This window comes from Lissotriton helveticus, chromosome 4_1, assembly GCF_964261635.1.
Source record: "Lissotriton helveticus chromosome 4_1, aLisHel1.1, whole genome shotgun sequence".
Lineage (NCBI taxonomy): Eukaryota > Metazoa > Chordata > Amphibia > Caudata > Salamandridae > Lissotriton > Lissotriton helveticus.
Window position 1 is genome coordinate 1,884,416,318 of NC_136063.1, and position 19,755 is coordinate 1,884,436,072.

Sequence of the window (19,755 nt, forward strand, 5' to 3'; positions counted from 1 at the left end):
TTTAAGCACTAAGAAAAGCACTTTTTTGGCTATGAAGCAGTGGAGAAAGAGGAAGTGCTTTTTCTTGATGTTGAATATATGGGACTTACTCTACGGTTGTTGCTGTACTGAGTTTACAGCAAGACCCATGGGATCTGTATTCTTTGAGTTTTACAGTTATTGTTATGGCTGCTGAGTGAATAAAATGAAAGAGAAATGCATAATCTGAGCCTCCGGACCTGACTAAGAATTGGGCTATGTCCACTCCATACCCTTCTAGAAATAGCATTGGAAAAATTATCTGATTACTGGCTGATTATTTGCTTATCCTTTAAGAACACATTTGGAATGGCCAACAGGTGGCTGATTAATATTTGCATTCAAACTAGGGCTCTCAGCAAAGACTATTTAATAAAAACAACTGAATGTGTTCCCGATATGTGTGAGATAAGGTTTTGTTACACCTACCCATGTGTGGGAACTAAATGTTTCCCAAGTTGTATGGTCTATACATAAATATAAATGATAAATTAAGCTCTCCTATAGGTTAGCCCAAACTGACAGAAAACACCCATCTTAGATTGATCCTATCAATTCTCTACAAAAAAAGTGAAAAATAGAAATCTCCGAGATTAGGGGTATTGTCAAGTCCACTTCATCTTCATAAAAACACATGTTCCCAGTCCATCATCCTTCTTCACGGAAGCACTTAGTAGGCAACTTCAAATGAACAATGAGAGAAAGGATTTACTGTCACCTAGGAAGAACGTTGGGACATAAATGGGCAAATACTGACATAAATTGGTATAAATCTCTAATTGGTCTAATATAGTGTAGAACCAATTGCATACCTAAAGCATGAAGGAAAGCAGTAACATTAGAAATCGTGCTTCAAACTGTGCTACTAGGCAGCTAGAGTGTTTTTGACAGTATTCATCATAACGCTTAATGTGGGATAAAGGACCGCTTTCAAAATGAAAAGGGCCAAAGGTAGTGGAGAAAGTAGTCTTGCACATATTAGAAAAGTATAGTTGAACCTGACAATACCCTTTGGGAAATATAGGGTACTGATATACTGAGGATCTCCAAGTCTTTTTTATCAGGTAATCGACCAAAGGGAAGGATAAGCATCAACAAAGCACCGACTTGCCTGAAATATAGGCAAAAAGTAATGGACTGATCAGGTTTAGGTACCAAGACAATTGGGCAGCACTATTCACTTTTCAATTGTTCTATGATGGTCATGCTAGCAAATACTGGATTGTCATGGTTAGTTCCAGATACAAAACAGTGATACCCTAGAACCTTTTGGCACAGTCTTTGATGACCCCCGTGTTAGGTAGGCTGACTCACTCTGATTGGACAGAGAGTTGTCTCTTTGATAGCATTAACTAGAAATATATTATTTTCCCAATGATCAGACTTTAGGGGGGAAAACAGCCACATATCAAACCTGTCTTACCTGGTCAGCTTGTGGATCAAGGGAGACATACAAGTGTCAGAACTTTTGTGCTTTAATTAGAATTGTGCATTATTAACAATGTATGCAATAGTAATCCACACTCACATTCACATGTGTACATGTATATGTTGCTATTGCCTTTAAAACGATTTTGCTATGACCAGTTAAAGACAACAAAATTCAGCTTATGCTAACTATGCCTCAGCGAGGTTTCGAAGTGATCTTGTTCAAAATGGATGTCTCATCATCTTTGTGTGCTGTTTAATATTTTTGTGGTAAGTAGTCAGCCAAGTCATGTTTGTTTATTCCTGAATTACAGTGTTATTGAAGAAGACTCTCTAGCATGGGTTCAGTAATGTATCTTTTCTTCAAGGTTCTGCTGCCTCCATGCAGTATTGCATTTATTCACAATGGTCCACTGTTGTTTTCCAACTACTTTGTTCTGACACCTCAGGAAAACATTAGCTCAAAGGGGGCTTAATTAGTATTTATGTAGTGGGATAGGGCTTAGGTATAGGGCACTTTCTAATGCTATGTTCTGATATGTAGAAAATATATGTATTTGCCACACCATTATTAATCTGCACTTTCCATGCTCGTCTTTGAGAAGATTTCCTATAAAAACTCTCAAATTTGGGGTTGGGCAAGACCTTTCCTATGCTACTAGTCCTCTCTGGACCTGAACAAGATGTTGGATCACACAGCGTAAAAAAAAACTTTGTTGGGAAGCAAGCATTGGTTCAGGAGACCAGTGCCCTGCCCTAAACTTAAAAACAAAAAAAATGTTTCTTTATAATACAGTCCTGTTTTCTTTACGGGAAAAGGCTGCTTCTTAAAAAAAACGTTTACTTCATTTAAATGCGATCGTAGACATGGTATTGTGCTGTTTCTAGAAGGCCACCATCCCTGTTGTGGCATCTGATCTTAGTCGCAATTTGCGACCTACCCCGTGAATATTGATGATGTAGATTGGATCGTGACCCACTACAATTCTGAATTTTATAAACTGACCTATAAGAATATCGATCAGATCTTAAAATTATTTTCCATTCACAAAAAGTCAGTGCGCAATTTGGAACCACATTTGGTGAATGGAAATGTTGTACATCTGGTCCATAGTTTCACAATAAATATGAAAATTCGCAATTTTAAATGATTTAGAGTTAACAAACTGAACAAGGGTGTTTTTTCAAGCTACAGAATATGACCTTTGGAAAACTGTTTATTAGGTTTATTACAATTACTGGACTTTTATAATAAATTTCCTTCTTTCACACATCTTGACAGAAGATAAACTTAGTATAATATTTAACTGCTATAAACATTTAAAAACATAAAAAAACTACTCTTGCCATGGAGTATGGCTCCATGTTGGAGTATACTCCTTTGTTGCTGTGCTTCTTACCTTAAAGATGTATTAACATTAACACTCCTGCCAGCAGGGTTGAAGTCTAAATTCCCTGAGTTGAGAGAACTAAACTCACAAATGTTGTCTTGTCAGAGTGACCTGAATTAGTAAAAGCAGTCACATTTAAGAAGATCTGTAGACTTAATACTAAAACAAAAGTGCAACCAAATTGAAGGAAGCCCAATAGCTCATGATATTCATTTACAACAACTTCAAAGCAAAATGACCCTCTATGCTGTTGGTAGCACTGAGTTTCACTGTACTGGGATTTCGTGTATCCAGTCAGCATTAGGATACATTCTGTCGTCACTGTATGTATTGTACATATTTTGTGTCATGCCATCTAGGACAAATGTCTTAAATAATGCCTATTGTAGAATATGTTCTTAACTGCCTTATATTCGAATGCAATGATCACAAAGGTAGTCCTTTTCACAGATAGTCATTATAAGGTTGCCGAAATGACAAGTTACATTCATAGGACATCACACCCAGGACTGACTCATCGAAGTTTTCTCCAGAAGGTTAGAGATGTAAACAGGCTTTTGGATTGTGTTATCCTCAGGAAATCATAGCTCTAGGTGTTGGTATTTCCGGTTGTGTGTGGTAATCTGGAAAAGCATAGTGCGTATCCTTTCCACTTCAGTGAAACTCTGATGCATAGTCCAAAACTTTTACTCTCTTTGAAAAGAGGGGTTATCTGTGCCATCAACCGTTGGTAGCTCTAGATCTTCTTTAGTCTCTTTATCAAGCTTAGGATCTTTCATATGCTTGTATCTTTCACCTCGGTTTTGTGGCAATGCTGGTCCCCAGTTTGCAGCTGGTTTACAACACTTGACAAAACGCTGTAAAAACAAAATATATTTTAATGGTTACCTGGTGTTTGTTTCATTTTCACAGTTGTTCATATCGTGGTTACTATTACACAAAACAGCTGTGGTCAGGCATTCATATTGTTATTCTTTGTGACACTAAAAGACGTATTTCAGAAGTTTGCAAATACCACATTAGAGCAGACGATGTTTTGGGGGGGCATGGCTATGTGTCGCATGGAGTACGAGCAGCCCACGGAGCACCCGCCCGGCCGGCCGCAATAATTTGCAGTTCACAGCTGACAATATACTAATGGGCTTATTTACAAGCCCCTTGCACTGCCGGTGCAACACTTTTTGTGATGAACCAGCAGCGCTACCTGCTGCCCTACATTTACAAGACACATAAAGGGCCAGATGTACAACCCTAAATTGCATGTAGAAACAGGTTTGCGACCTGTTTGCGCAATCAAAATGTTACAGGGCCATGTACAATTCCTAATTAGCGAGTCGCAATTTATTTGCGACTTGCTAATTCGGAATAGTGAGTCTCAACCCTAATGTAGGTAATGTTGGTCGCAAAACACTTGCAAATTACCGCCCTTTTCAAGCTGGTGGTAATGGAGTTACCAATGGGAAGGGGTCCCCAGGGGACTCCTTCCCCTCTGTGAATGGCTCCAAAAATAGTTTTTTAAGGGCAGGCAGTCAAATGAAAACGTTTTATTTTAATTTTTTTACGCATCCCGTTTTCCGTTAAGGATAACGGGCTGCATTTTTTTAAAACAACTGCTTTATTGAAAAGCAGCCCATGTCTAAGCCCAGCAGACCACCATCCCTGGGAGGGCCAGCCATTCCCAATGGGGTCGCAAATTGCGAGTGGCTCATTAATATTCATGAGCCTCGCATTTTGCGACCCCATTGGGAATCGCTAACAGTGTCTCTGACACTGTTGTACATTTGCTTTTACAGCTCGCAAATTGCGACTCACAATTTTTCGCAATTTGCTTGTCGCAAAACCAAATGGTCGTACATCTGGCCCAAAGTCACCCTGCGTGACTTTTTGTGTCCTTGTAAATATGGCTCATATACACGCAACACTTTGAGTGAAAGGGACATGCCATCGGTGTTGCTGTGGGTGTTCCCTCCCAACACCCATGCTTTCTGCCGCAATTCTGGATTTACAAGAAATCGTAAACCTGAAAATGCGTCAGAATGCTACGCTGCTATGCTTTCCCAGGGGAAGCGTACGGAGGTGCAACCAGGAGAATATTTTACATTTCTCTTCGTTTTTTTCCTCTTTCTATGTGTGCTTCATTCTGCAACACACATAGAACGAGTTAATCACCTTTTGTGATTGTTTATGTGCAGGATGGTGTCCCTTCCTGTATATAAACAATCATTAAAAAATATTACTTTTTGCAACTTCTATGTGTGCTGCATTAAGCAGCACAGATAGAAGTTTCATATCACCATTTCAGATTGTTTATGTGAAAGAAAGGACACCTTCCTGCACATAAACAAATCATTCCCCTCAACTAAGAAACCCTTGCACTATGGTGCAAGGGTGCCTGTGTCGGTGCATGGGAGCTAATTGTGTGCCAGCGCAGGGATCTGTCATATCGATGTGAAAACTGTTACTCAGATCAATCTTCATTTGTTGTGTAAGAGGCCAAACATTAACATCTCATGCACAGCTAGCTCATGCTCTAATAGCCCATGCTCACACTGCTTGATTTCGAATGCATCAGTGCTTTATTTATTTTCACATGGTATTTGCAGTGACACGGGTTTTAATAAGTAGCAGGACGAGTGTGGGATATCTTCAAGGTTGAATGTTGAACATAATGAGCCTGATTCATAAGGGCCTCTGCTCTCCCAAAGGAGGCCTACAGTCGTGGGGGAGTCTCTGCACTCAGGGCAAATTCTCCTAAAAGACAATTTTAGATTCCGCCCGAGTCTAGAGACTCCCCCACAACTGTGGGGCCTCCGCCATGAATATGGAGGCCCTTTGTGAATCATGCCCCATGTGGCTCCTTTTGTACCCTCTCAGAGTCATTAATTATGGATCTATGACAGAATATTGAGGGCCAGAATATCGACAGACAAAATATCGATGCTGGAATATCGAAGGCAAGTATATCGACACCCTATCTACAACATGGTAAGTACAAAAATATCGAAAATAAAATATCGATGTTAAAAATATCGTAATTAAAAATATCGTTTTTTTTATAAATAGAAAAAGTTAAATTAAGTAAATAATAATTATATATAATTTAAACCTATTTAAAAATATGTTATAATGTTTAAAATGAATAAATAATACATATTTAATATTAAACATTTAATTAAAAATAAGCATACAATATATAATATATACTTAATAATAATATATATATTTTTTAATTATTTAAAAAATTTAACAAATACTATAAATTACAAATACATCAACACTCATAAAATAATAACATAAATAATAATAAATTATTATATTCAATAAATAAAAACAATTAAAAATACTTTCAATATTAAAAAAATTCATTAAATACAACATTATGTAACATATTAAATACATAAATATATATAAATAATATTGGATAGCGTAAGGGTAAAAATTAATATTCAAACTCCAAAGGGTGCAACATTAGGGAAAGCGCTGGATAGCGTAAGAGTAAAAATTACTATTCCAACTCTAAAGAGTGCAACAGTAGGGAAAGACTTGGATATCGTAGAGGTAAAAATTACTATTCCCATTCCAGAGAGTGCAACAGTAGGGAAAACGTTGGATAGCGGGTGGGTAAAAATTACTATTCCAACACCAGAGGGTGCAACAGTAAGGAAAGCGTTGGATAGCGTAGGGGGAACATTTACTATTCAAACTCCAAAGAATGCAACAGTAGGGAAAGCATTGGATAGCGTAGGTTGAAAAATTACTATTCCCACTCCAATGAGTGCAACATTAGGGAAAAGTTTGGATAGCGTAGGGTAAAAATAACTATTCCAACTCCAAAGGGTACAACAGTAGGGAAAGAGTTGGATAGCGTAGGGGGAAAAATAACTATTCTCATTCCAGAGAGTGCAACAGTAAGGAAAGCGTTGGATAGCAGGTGGGTAAACATTACTATTCCAACTCCAGAGTGTGCAACAGTAAGGAAAGCGTTGGATAGCGTAGGGAGAAAAATTACTATTCCAACTCCAGAGGATGCAACAGTAGGGAAAGACTTGGATAGCGTAGAGGTAAAAATGACTATTCCCACTCCAGAGAGTGCAACAGTAGGGAAAACGTTGGATAGCGGGTGGGTAAAAATTACTATTACAACTCCAGAGGGTGCAGCAGTAAGGAAAGTGTTGGATAGCGTAGGGGGGAAATTTACTATTCAAACTCAAAAGGATGCAACAGTAGGGAAAGCATTGGATAGCGTAGGTGGAAAAATTACTATTCCAACTCCAGAGGGTGCAACAGTAGGGAAAACGTTGAATAGCGTAGGGGGAAAAATTACTATTCCCACTCAAGTGAGTGCAACAGTAGGGAAAGCATTGGATAGCGTACGGGTAAAAATTACTATTCCAACTCCAGAGGGTGCAACAGTAAGGAAAGCGTTGGATAGCGTAGGGGGAAAATTTACTATTCCAACTCCAGAGGGTGCAACAGTAAGGAAAGCGTTGGATAGCATAGGGGGAAAAATTACTATTCCAACTCCAGAGGATGCAACAGTAGGGAAAACGTTGGATAGCGTAGGGGGAAAAATTACTATTCCAACTCCAAAGAGCGCAACAGTAGGGAAAGACTTGGATAGCGTAGAGGTAAAAATTACTATTCCCACTCCAGAGAGTGCAACAGTAGGGAAAACGTTGGATAGCGGGTGGGTAAACATTACTATTCCAACTCCAGAGGGTGCAACAGTAAGGAAAGCGTTGGATAGCGTAGGGGGAAAATTTACTATTCAAACTCCAAAGGATGCAACAGTAGGGAAAGCATTGGATAGCGTAGTTGGAAAAATTACTATTCCAACTCCAGAGGGTGCAACAGTAGGGAAAACGTTGGATAGCGTAGGGGAAAAAATTACTATTCCCACTCAAGTGAGTGCAACAGTAGGAAAAGCATTGGATAGCGTACAGGTAAAAATTACTATTCCAACTCCAGAGGGTGCAACAGTAAGGAAAGCGTTGGATAGCGTAGGGGGAAAATCAACTATTCAAACTCCAAAGGGTGCAACAGTAGGGAAAGCATTGGATAGCGTAGGTGGAAAAATTACTATTCCAACTCCAGAGGGTGCAACAGTACAGAAAACGATGGATAGCATAGGGGGAAAATTACTATTGCCACTCAAGTGAGTGCAACAGTAGGGAAAGCGTTGGATAGCGTACGGGTAAAAATTAATATTCCAACTCCAGAGGGTACAACAGTAGGGAAAGCATTGGATAGCATATGGTAAAAATGTACTATTCCAACTCCAGAGGGTGCAACAGTAGGGAAATTGTTGGATAGCGTAGGGGTAAAATACTATTCCAACTCCAAAGAGTGCAACAGTAGGGAAAGTGTTGGATAGCATAGGGGGAAACATAACTATTCCAACTCCAGAGGGTGCAACAGTAGGGAAAGCTTTGGATAGCGTAGGGGAAAATATTACTATTCCCACTCCTAAGGGTGCAACAGTAGGGAAATCATTTAATAACGTAGAATTTTATTTTAAAATACTTATAAATAATGTTTATATTTAAAATATTTTATAATTAATTTTTTTAATACATCAACATCAATTAATAAATATTATTAATTAATAAAACCAATAACATTTGAATAATTAATTGACAATAAATTAACAACAAACACCAATAAATATTAATTATTAAATATTACTCACCAAATAATAAATATAAAAAATAAAATATTTATCATAAAAATAATATATATATTTTTAATTTAAATCACAATTAAAAAACAATAAAGAAACAATATACAAAAATTTAAAGAAATTCTGAAAATGTTTACCAATTAATTAATGATTTTTTGTACTGAATACAAATTATTTACAAATTACAAATATTAATTGCCAATTAAATAAATTAATTATGTTTTTAAATAATTCATTGCCAATTAATAATTAATTAATACACTGATTATTCATAACAAAAAATGTATAAATAATTAAATATTTACAATTAAATTACTTCCCAGCCAATTGCCCTATAAACCCACAACACGCTCCAGTACTAAAACATACAATTTAATTTAAATTAACATTAATCACCAATTAAATATTTAATTTATCAATTAAAATAACTAATTTCCAAGAACAAGTAATTACAAAATAAATTATACATAAAAAAATATTTAATTACAATTAAATTACTTCCCACCCTATTCCCCTATAAACCCACAACCCGCTCCAGTACTAAAACATAAAATTTAATTTAAATTAAAATTAATTACCAATTAAATAATTAATTTATCAATTAAAATAATTAATTGCCAATTAATAAGTAATTAAAAAATTAATTATACATAAAAATAATCATTAAATATTTACAATTAAATTACTTCCCACCCTATTCCCCTATAAACCCACAACCCGCTCCGGTACTAAAACATATAATATACATAAAAATTTATGTATTAATATATAAAAAGAATACACATATAATATAAATTAATTTTAATATTTAACAGAAACATATAACACATACATAATAAAAAACATAAAAATAATACAAATATCGATATTAGTGACATCGAAATTAGTTACATCGATATATATGCTATCGATATTACTAACTTCGATATTAGTGACATCGAAATTAGTTACATCGATATATATGCTATCGATATTACTAACTTCGATATTACTTACCTTAGAGTCGATATTCTGTCCTACGATATTCTTGACATCGATATTCTATACCTTCTAAATTTCATACACGATATTTTGGTAGGTCGAAATATAAAACTCGATATTTTGACTGTGTACCATTAATTATATTTTCCAAGATGGTTCTGTGAACGACAGTCGAAACCAACACCATGTCAGGTTTTAAGTTTATTTATTAATTTATACTTTATAAATTTCCCTATCTCATGTTGCCCAAGGTGGCAACAGATTACAGTGCATGTGGTTAATTAACTATGGGTTTATTTTTAAGCTTTTCATTAATTTCATAAAGTATTATCACTCAGTAAAATGAATTTCCTCATTCGTATAACATTGGGTCCTTTCCTGTAGCATTTCTCCCTTACTGGTGCTGAATGTGCATAATCATTGATGAGATAAAATGGCAGGAGTGGTGCAGAGTTTGTTTAATCATTGGCAATTACAGTTCAGCTTTGCATCTCAGGCACAGACTTCTTTTCCAGATTTCATAAGTGCCTGAGCAAAGGGTATAACTTAATCATGGGGAACATGTCACAGACATTCTCCAAGATCAAGTAAAAAAGCCAGATTTCTTACTGATGATCGTTCTCTAGAAATAAAAGTGAAAAAGTTACTGGAAATTTAAGAAAATAAATCTGAATGATTTCATTGTAGTTCGCTTGGTGTCTACGGTTAATAGGACCTAACTTATCCCAAGTCCTGACCTGTATGATTAAAATACCATCAGACAAGTCTTGAGGGCCTATTATCAAGCAGGGCGTTAAAAATGATCGCCATTTTAGCAGCAGAAAAGTGCCGCTAAAGTGGCGATAATGGGCTTGATAATATGGCCTTGTGAATTCCAATAGAAACTCATGTTCTGGTGTGAACATGGGCTTCTATTGGAATTCTCCAGGGCATATTATCAAGCCCATTATCGCCGCTTTAGCAGCAGTTTTCTGCTGCTAAAACAGCGATCATTTTAACGCCCTGCTGGATAATATCCCCCTTAGTTTGCCATTTCGTAATAGCCAACTGAATCTTATAATGTAGAGTTCATGCACTTAGATACATTTTCTAACATTGCGATAACTCTTGGCTGTACTTAAATAAATTCTCACTATTAGAGGGATTTTCAGCGTTATGTGTCAAGACTGCGTTCCTGCTATTTAGCACTTAGCACAGTAATGCCTGCATCCTCGGTCTTTGCTGGTACCTGAACACACACGAACAATGGGGCATATTAGCAAGAACCTTGTTAAAATTATCGCAGTTATGGGCTTGCTAATATGCGTTATAGAACTCCAATAGAAGCCCAGGTTAGATGTCCTGCACATCTAACCAGGGCTTCTATTGGAATTCTATAACGCATATTAGCAAGCCCATTATCGCCACTGCGGTAATTTTTAACGAGGTTCTTGCTAATATGCCCCAATATCTTTACATAGTCAGCTGCACCTCCAAAATCATTTGTCACAGTGTTATGGGTTTTCCTTCAAACAATGCAGTAAATTTGAATTCGATCTAAATGGTGATTGTCATTAATAAGAGTCTGAAGCGCTGACTGAGAAATATCAATGTACATTTCACCAATTTCAGGAGTTACTTTCAGAGAAAGAGGGTTATGAGCTGTTTCACTCCTTTTGGTCCTCGAATGTCTTGCTTGCGTCATAGGGCAACTGAGGGTGTTAGGATAGCATAACATATGTTTTTGCATGCGGCAAAAGAAGAAACCAAACTATATCAGTGTTATCTCAGCCTGAATTTTTCATAAATGAATTTGTTTAAGAGGATACCATGATTCCTCATTGAAACTGCAGTATAAGATTAATTTAATATTGTGATTAAGATCTATCTTGTATTAAAGAAGATAGATATTTAGAATACTGAAGACTTGAAAGGGAAAGCCTTGTAAGCTGGTTCTTGATTTTGACCCATATATGGGTGCTTGAAATTGACAGCTGGCAATTTGGAAAATCTCCCCATCTGCAATAAATATGAGGGTATCTGGCCAGGGGCCTCATGTCTCATATGCTGTCACCAGTCTCCGAACACTGTTCACCAGTTTGGAATCTTCTGTGGTGCCTTTGATGGCTTAGAAAAAAGAGAAAAGAGTGTAGAGGGAGAAAGCAAAACGAGAAACTGAGCAGCAATAGAGAGTAAGATGGATAAAGTTAGTATATGAGTTGAGAAAACGTGTGGTGAATGGTGCTAAGAAGTAACAGATATCTTGTTACTTGGCATCCTAGCAGTCCTGGGTAGTGTAAAAATACAGCCACATTAGACTAAAGGGATTGCTGGTAGATTATGTAGCAATTAATGTATGAAGCTCAACCAGATTATTGTTCAAGAGTTGGAAGATTGTGTCCATGGCTGCTACTCACCTGCGGTTCACCAACTGCATAGTGCGTGCTCAAAGTAAAAGAACCAGTGAGGGTGTAAACGAGAGCCTGCAATACCATGCACAGGAGCCACAACCTATGCTGAGTGGTGGCCCAGGTTGTCCTGCTTCCCTGGCCTCACCAAACCACACATTTTGCTACAGTGCATACAGCAGTGGCATGTTGGTGGTGCCCTGAGCCGTGTTAGGTGGTGTTAAAGCAGGTAGGAGCTACAGTAGCCTAAGAGTGCTAGTGCAGGCGGCCTGTAGTCTTTGTCATTGTTTTTTGCTACCTTTGGAAACTATGTAAGATTTATCCATAGCTGACCACTTACTTATCTGATTCTGACTCAAAAACAAAGAAATGGGTTAGTGGATCTGAATTGTCCTTGATTGTATTGTCAGCTGCATGGTATTTAGGGCTATTCTCCTTGATCAGTTCAACATGAATTTTCCCAATACTCTCTCTCCTTCTTCTTTGTGAGAATTCTTTTTTCGGATTTTGATGACAACCCTTAATTTATACGTGTTTGCCAGGTCTTAGTATGGGAACTAATTTTAGAGAACCATGTTTAATTAATGTACTTACAGATGACTGCATGGTGGTCTGTCTACCAGTTAAAGATTTTGCTTGAAACAGTTACTGCTGCTTCAGCATCAGTGCTAATAGTGAGTGACACTAGCACAGCTTTATTTCAAGAATGGCGCTGATACTACGGCAAGGAGTCAGTAATCCATGCCACCCAAAGCCTTTTGCAGTCCTTGCTACTCAATCGAGCTACTGGCTTTCCCTTCATTGAGTGATTTGAACCAAGGCTGGCTGTGTCAATACTCTGATTTTAGCATGCCTCCCACCGACAATTCATTCAATTGGATTGTCTGCTGTTGCAATGGCAGTCTTTAGACTTAGAACCCTGCCTATACAAATAGCTTTCAAGTTGGCCTACGTCAGGAAAGTAACTAGATTTGTTTTCATTGTAGGCCACCATTTATAATGGAAAACAAACTTCAAATCCTGTAAACATTTTTCTCCAAGTGGACTCCTTGTGTTGAAAACTGTCATAAAGCTGTCCAGAAAAAAATGGTTTTCTAAAGATTGTTTTCACCTTTGAAATTACTAAATGCTCAACTTCTCCATCATGACACTGGAAAGGTACTTTGGGCTAGTCAGATTGTCAGAATGTTCGTCTGCAACTTGCCTTGGTGTTTTTCATCTGTTCGAACTGATATCATTTGAGTACCATGGTTGTCACAATATAAGTGTTTAACAATCAGAACCCACAGGAACTCTGACAACTTTGAAGTGGAAGAAGCTAGGAGTGGCCTGGTTAATTGTTCCAAAATACAGATTTTGAGAGCACCATCAAAATTGGCATTGTATGTTCCACAAACTGCCACTTAACCATAGAGTTTTTTAAGTTCAGCAAATGACTAAAAACAGTTATATTTGCATGGCCTACTCAAGGGAAGTATGACACTGATCAATGCAGAGTTTAAATAAAGGCCTTACTGCATGCCATAGCCTTTCTCTTTGTTGATGTTAATGGTTTTATGTGGGCACTTTATAATATATTTCACTCGTAATTACTGCACCCTTTTAAAATTATTTCAGTGTCTTTTAACTAAATTGCTTTGGGCATTTTAACGTATTTATTTTATACCTGTTATACAGGTTTGGTGTTCTTGAGCATGTTCCGCATGGACCTTTGTATGACGGAGGTCTTTCTACTTTTGTCAAACAACCAAGGATATTCTTGAGATCCCACACAGAGACCTTTTTTAATTCTAGGTGCTATTTTGATTTTGCCTTGTTGCAGGTCAGTCAAAATGCACATCAAGCTAGAGGTCTCGCTCTCCCAAGGTGTAACAGTCTATGTCCTTACAATAACCTCCTTTCTTGATGTTTGTCACATAAGATATTTAAACTTTTTTTTTTTTTTAGTAAGAACCAGGAAAACAATTTGCTATTAACTTTAGTAGGCTACAGACTTATCAGAGTCATGGAGACACTTGCTTGTATTGGTATGAAAAACGTAACTGTCAATGTATCTTACTGTAGACCAATTGCTGTCCACTCAGAAGTCAGCCGACAGGCTATTAGATTTCTTTCAGTTGGACTAAAACATGGACATTTTTGTGTATACTACTTCTTTGTAGCTTTCAAGAAGCCTCTTCCCACAAACATTTCCCCTGGAAATTGGAACATGTTCCTACTTTGAATTTAAACTCTTCTAGTTTCTACATAAACTTTAATATATTGGTCTTTCCTAATGCCAAATCAACATATCGCAAACATTTGCTCAGCCTTCCTTAATTATTGCCTCCATCACTCTAAATCAAACGTTGATTAAACCAGAGCCCCGGAGAACACCTTCAGTTCTCTATGTCATCAATTTTGCCTCGTCGATTAATAAAATGTTATATTTACTTAAAACTAACTGAAGACGATTATTAGCATGAATACGTAAGAAAGGAGGAAGCATAATTTCCAAAGGAAAAAGTTCAGTATGTACAAGCTCTTTTTCGATATATTCTGAATTGTGGAAGCAGTCAAGTTATTGATGCACTGTTGTTTTCTTGTGTTCTGCTATGTTTCGCTTTCCTTCTGAATCATAATGTAAGGTGAAACATGGTAGCTTGAAATTGGTATCCCATTTACAGTAGAAAGCTAGAGTGTGCAGGGAGAGTGATCAATTACTCTTCCCCTATGTCTCCCCACGGGCCACAATCTAGGTGGGCATCTTTGAGGAATGAGATCTCTTTTATAATAGTCCCATAACTTTTTCATCCGGGGTTTTGCTGGTATTGTGACTCTGAGCACCCTGACACCGCATTCAGTGTCACAGTGCTTGTGATCTTACCTTTAAAACAAAGGTAAAATTGCCTACAACCGATTAAAATATTTATTTTTATAGTAAGGCTCAGTAAGTTGGTGCAGAAAGTGTGCCATAAATGTTAGATGGTGCATTTGGGATGCTGTATACGGTTACACAACCCATATGTGTGACTGGAAAGCATGGCTCCAGGAGCACCATTGTTGCCATGGCAAAGGGAAGTCCTCTGACATGTATGAAAATCTATATTTATGCATTAGTTACATACACCCTTAAGCATGCTCTGTAGTCCACTTGCCATTTGCTTAATGTATAAAAGTGAAGCACATATTAAGAAAAGTATGTCCCCAAATCGACCAGCTGCAAACAACTGTTTTGGCCTCATATATAAATAGACATTTTCCAACTGAGAGGCCAACTTATGATTCAAAGTTAATTTAACACAATTCATGCTAGGAGACAACTAGTTAAGTCCTCCAATTTAAATAAATCATTTTTATAAGTGTACTGGAAAAGCAACTTTAGAAGATCCTACTTGGTGCTGCCCAAAAGCCTCCATTAGTAATTAATTTAGCTCTATTGAACCTCACTGCTTTCCGTGATTACACCTTGGGGTGCAAAAGCTTCACTGTCAGTAGAACAGTGCTGCTGCTTGTGAGAGCAGAAATGATGGGGGCAGTAATCACTAGTCACTTCTTTAGGAATGTTACAGTTGGGAGTGAAAAATAACAGACTGTCAAATGACCAACTTTGAGGACCAGTTGCTAAGTAAGGCCTTATATTAGAGAAGACTTTCATCAGGGTATCCCTCTCAGACAGTTGTCTCTGCTGAAACCAGTAGCATAGCTATCAGGAGTTGAGTAGAGTTTTTCCATTGAACAGTTTTTGTAATCTACCAAGACAATGTAATATTATGTTGGTGGGGCATGGCCTGACATAAATAATCTCCTCATAGTGCACAAATAAATATTTGAGTAAAATCCATTTGCAGCACATAATTCAGCTCTAGTTTTCTCTTTCATCTTTTGGATCAGACAATATGGTTTGGAAGTACATTGAAATATGCATTTTGATATGGTCCATGATTTTCTGATAACCCACAAATGATCTTTTGCTGAATGTCAGAAAATGTAACAGTCACATATGCAGAGGAATAGTAGTTGGAGGTTTGGAAGATGTGGCCAACTTGCTGAATAAAGATCTTGTCTGCATTCCTTTGTGGGTTTTCCACTTGATCTTAGTATGTGATCCTGGAAAAATGACTTGCTCTCTTTGTATGTTAGTCACCATAGGTACCCAAATTATGAAATGCTAAATTTGAAAGCTAATAAAGTTGTCAGAGCTGTAGAGGAGCAAACACAGCAGACAAGTTCTGCATGCATAATTTATGGATCCAACAACTACCAGGTGCTCATGCAGCAGTTAGGTATAAGGCTGCCAGCCGCCAGTAATTGAACTAGGATTCCATAGCTATTTTAAGAAGTGTTACAAATACAGCAATAAACAATAGGATGAGTTAAATAAGCTGACTTTATGTTGTATTACAAATGTTCAAATAGTCAAGATGATTGGTCCTGTATATTATCATCATTGTGTATAACTAACATTCTTTTGAAACAAGGCGATCAGTATCATTTTAATTATGGAGGCCTACCCTATTAACTAATATGTGTATGAACAAGGAACTAGTTGGGTTTCACATAGCCTACATACATGAGTCTCAGCTTGAGTTAGACATGGTGAATAGACTAATGATCAAATTCCTTTGCTCTAAACCTAGGTGTTAGGCAGGAGTGCTTCTTAGCTCTCATTTTGTGCCTGTTGTATATAAACAACCTTTATGCTACTCTTATGATACATGGACAAGACATGCCAAAGATTGAGGGAGAACATGGCGACTGCTATCTGAGCAGTTGCTTGCATCCGGAGCGCTTTTCTCCTGTCCCGTAGCGTAAAGCTGCCTTAACCGGACTTTTTCGTCTGCTGAACTGCCGGGGTTTTCTCCGAGGCTCTCCTCTGACTTTTTGCTGGGGTGCGTCAGCTGGGGATGTGTGTGGGGGTCCCCGGTGCTTTCCATTCCTCCTGCCAGCCATGCTGGAACGAGGCCACCCTGGAGCTTAGGAGGGGCAGCAGAGCGGCGGCTCGTGGGCTCCTTCTGGTCAGCGGAGGCAGCATCAGCATCAGCTGGTTCCTTAACTCGACGAAGCGGGTCGGGGAGAGCTGGGTCCGGCTTCTGAGGACATTGTTTTGTCTGCCATTTCTGCCACTTCTCCCTCTTCTGTTTTTGGAGTTGCAGCAGGAGGCACAACTGGAGATACAGGTTTGCTCCCCACTGCGCGTGAGAGTGGCTTCAGAGGCTTCTGGGGCCTCAGTGGTGGTTATAAGTGGGGGGAAGTAAGAAAAGCAAGAAACATGGGGCCGCCCTGGGACTTGTGAGGGCTAAAGGAAACAGAAATTTAAATAAGCAGCCTGCTGAGGAGCAGACTAAAAAACAAGCTTTGAAAGGCTCCCCAAACGCAGTAACTGCCACTAACTACTCTGCATTTCAAACTTATCAGGTTAAAGACAGAAGCATAAAGCCTGGGAGGTCTAAAAGTAACCCCCTGGATAGCAAAGTCAGGGTCACCCCTTCTTTACGGTCGTATTTTAGAGTACAACCTGAGGTCCTTGACATCATGAAGAAGGGGAAGGCTCTTAGAGGAGGCTCTTCTGGCATTTTACGGTTAAATTACTCACCAACAATATGGAGTCTGTCAGCTCTTCAACCCCCAGGTAGAATCATTAACCACAGCTAATGAAAGTACGCCTGTAACAGAGTCTGATGAAGCGATAGATCTGGTTGATCAGAGCTTTGTTGGAGCTGTCAGTCAAGAGAGCGCAGGGGCAGATAAAGGCCTCAAGTTTCAAGAATCGGGCAGGCCCTCAGTAGGCTCATTGGAAGCTCTTTTTGCTACGCTATCAGATGATATAAAGAAAGGCTTGTCTGTATGGGCTGCCACTCAGGGCGAGATAAGGAATTCCTGTGAGTCCCTAGAGAGGAAGGTGGATCTCCTAAACACCAGGACTGAGACCCTAGAGAAAACTGTCGGAGAACTGAAAGACAATCTTGGAGTTGCAGAGGCTGAGATCCAGACACTTAAAAGGGAGGAAGCCGCTCTTCGTGACAGAATGGAGATGTTGGAGAATAACTCCTGCAGGAACAACCTTTGTCTTATGAATATTCCAGAAGGGAGCGAGGGGTTCAACCTTAAATCATATATTACTACACTGCTTAAAGAAGCTTTGTAGTTTGAAGAGTCAGAGGAGACCCTAGAAAACACAGAATCCATAGAGACCCGTTCCGAAGGCATCCAAACAAAACTAAGCCAAGAAAAATCCTCATCAATGTTCTCACCTACTCTCTAAAGGAGAAAATTCTTAACTTGGCTTTAAAGGTAAAAACATTAAGGGTCAGGGATTTCTCCTTTGAAATACATTCAGATCTTGCCATAGTTACACTAGTAAGGCAGTGGGAACTATGTAGGACGCTGGACGACTTCAAGAAGATCAGTGCAGTTGTACAGCTGAAATTTCCAGCCTTCCCGAAATGTATGCATAACAATAAAATGCATAACATAAGATCAGTTCTGGAGGCTGACGAGCTGCTTGACACCATCGGAATGGAGGTCCCCTAGGAGTAGCTCTCTATTCTCTGGGTTCAGACTAGATTGAGGTAAAGGTCCGCTGTTATCGTTGGATTCATTTTTCCTCAGACCCTGTATAAATCAATTAGAGAAGTATGAATAGTTATTGACTTAAAATGTGATTGGTTTGTTTACTCACTTACTAGTTTCTTTTAATATTTACTTATTCTCTTTCTATCTTCGCCACGGGCTTAATTCCATTTTGTTTGAATTTTCACACATGTTTAGGATGGGAAGGGATGGGCTGCTAAGGGGGGCAACACCTGTTATGTTATGTTATAAATTATTTATAAAAGCGCAGCGTACACCGGGTAGGTTTCTTGGCGCTAGAGGGCGGGGCGCTACAGCAAGGGTGAGTTAGTTGAGGTAGGCGGACGTGAATAGCCAAGTTTTAAGCTGTTTCCTAAATTGGAGATGATTATCAGTGAGTCGAATAGAGAGAGGGAGCGAATTCCAAATTGGGGAGCCAACGTCGCGAAGCGCAGCCCGCTGTGTTTGATTCGTTTGAATCTTGGAGTGCTCAGGAGACGTTGGCAAGATGACCGGAGATTGCGAGAAGGAATATATTTCCTGATCTTGTTAGATATGAACTCTGGGCCGGTGTCCAGCAGAGCTTTGTGTACAATAGGACCCAATTTAAATGCACTGCGTTGGATCACAGGTAGCCAATTGAGTTGCTTCAACAGGGGTTTAACATGATGACGGGAGGAAAGTGAAAAGATTAGCCTAGCCGCGTGATTCTGTATCAATTGCAGGCGTTGCACTTGGTAAGCAGGAATGCCAGCGTAAAGTGAGTTTGCGTAATCCAGTCTGGAAATTATTAATGCCTGGACTACCAGGGTGGAGGCATCTTTTGTGAGAAATCTTATCATCTTCTTTATTTTCCTTAACATGAAGAAACAGACCGAGACCACTGAGTTAATTTGTGGGTTCATGGATAAGTCCTTACTTATCGTGATCCCCAAGCTCTTCGCCGTTACGGCAGGAACAGGAGGAGATCCCAAGGAAGTCGGCCAAAGTTGGAGTTCCATATGCTGACATTTCCGCCTGTCAGGATCAGCTCCGTTTTGTTTGGGTTTAATTTAAGCTGGTTCAAGTTCATCCAATTGCTGATGAAGATCATTATGTCACGCAAATATCTTTCAGATGAACAGGTGGGATGTAAATTAAAAATTAGTTGCAGATCATCTGCATAATTGAACACCAGAACATTCATCTCCCTCAAAGCCATGATCAAAGGTTGCATGTAAAGATTGAACAGGAGGGGGATAAGGAAGAGCCCTGCGGAACTCCGCAGGGAAGTCTGCCTTTCGTGGAGCAATATTGGACCAGACGGACGGATTGGAAC

General features: G+C 38.6%; 1 protein-coding gene across 1 annotated transcript in view; it reads right to left on the reverse strand.

Moving 5' to 3' along the window:
• Positions 1–2,645: 2,645 nt before the first annotated feature.
• Positions 2,646–19,755, reverse strand: part of LOC144829412 (sodium- and chloride-dependent neutral and basic amino acid transporter B(0+)-like) — a 361,697-nt gene continuing 344,587 nt past the window's right edge. Inside the window, exon 14 of the mRNA XM_078688535.1 lies at positions 2,646–3,694. Coding sequence (XP_078544661.1) covers positions 3,524–3,694 — 171 coding nt within the window. The 3' untranslated portion in view covers positions 2,646–3,523. The remainder of the gene's footprint in view (positions 3,695–19,755) is intronic.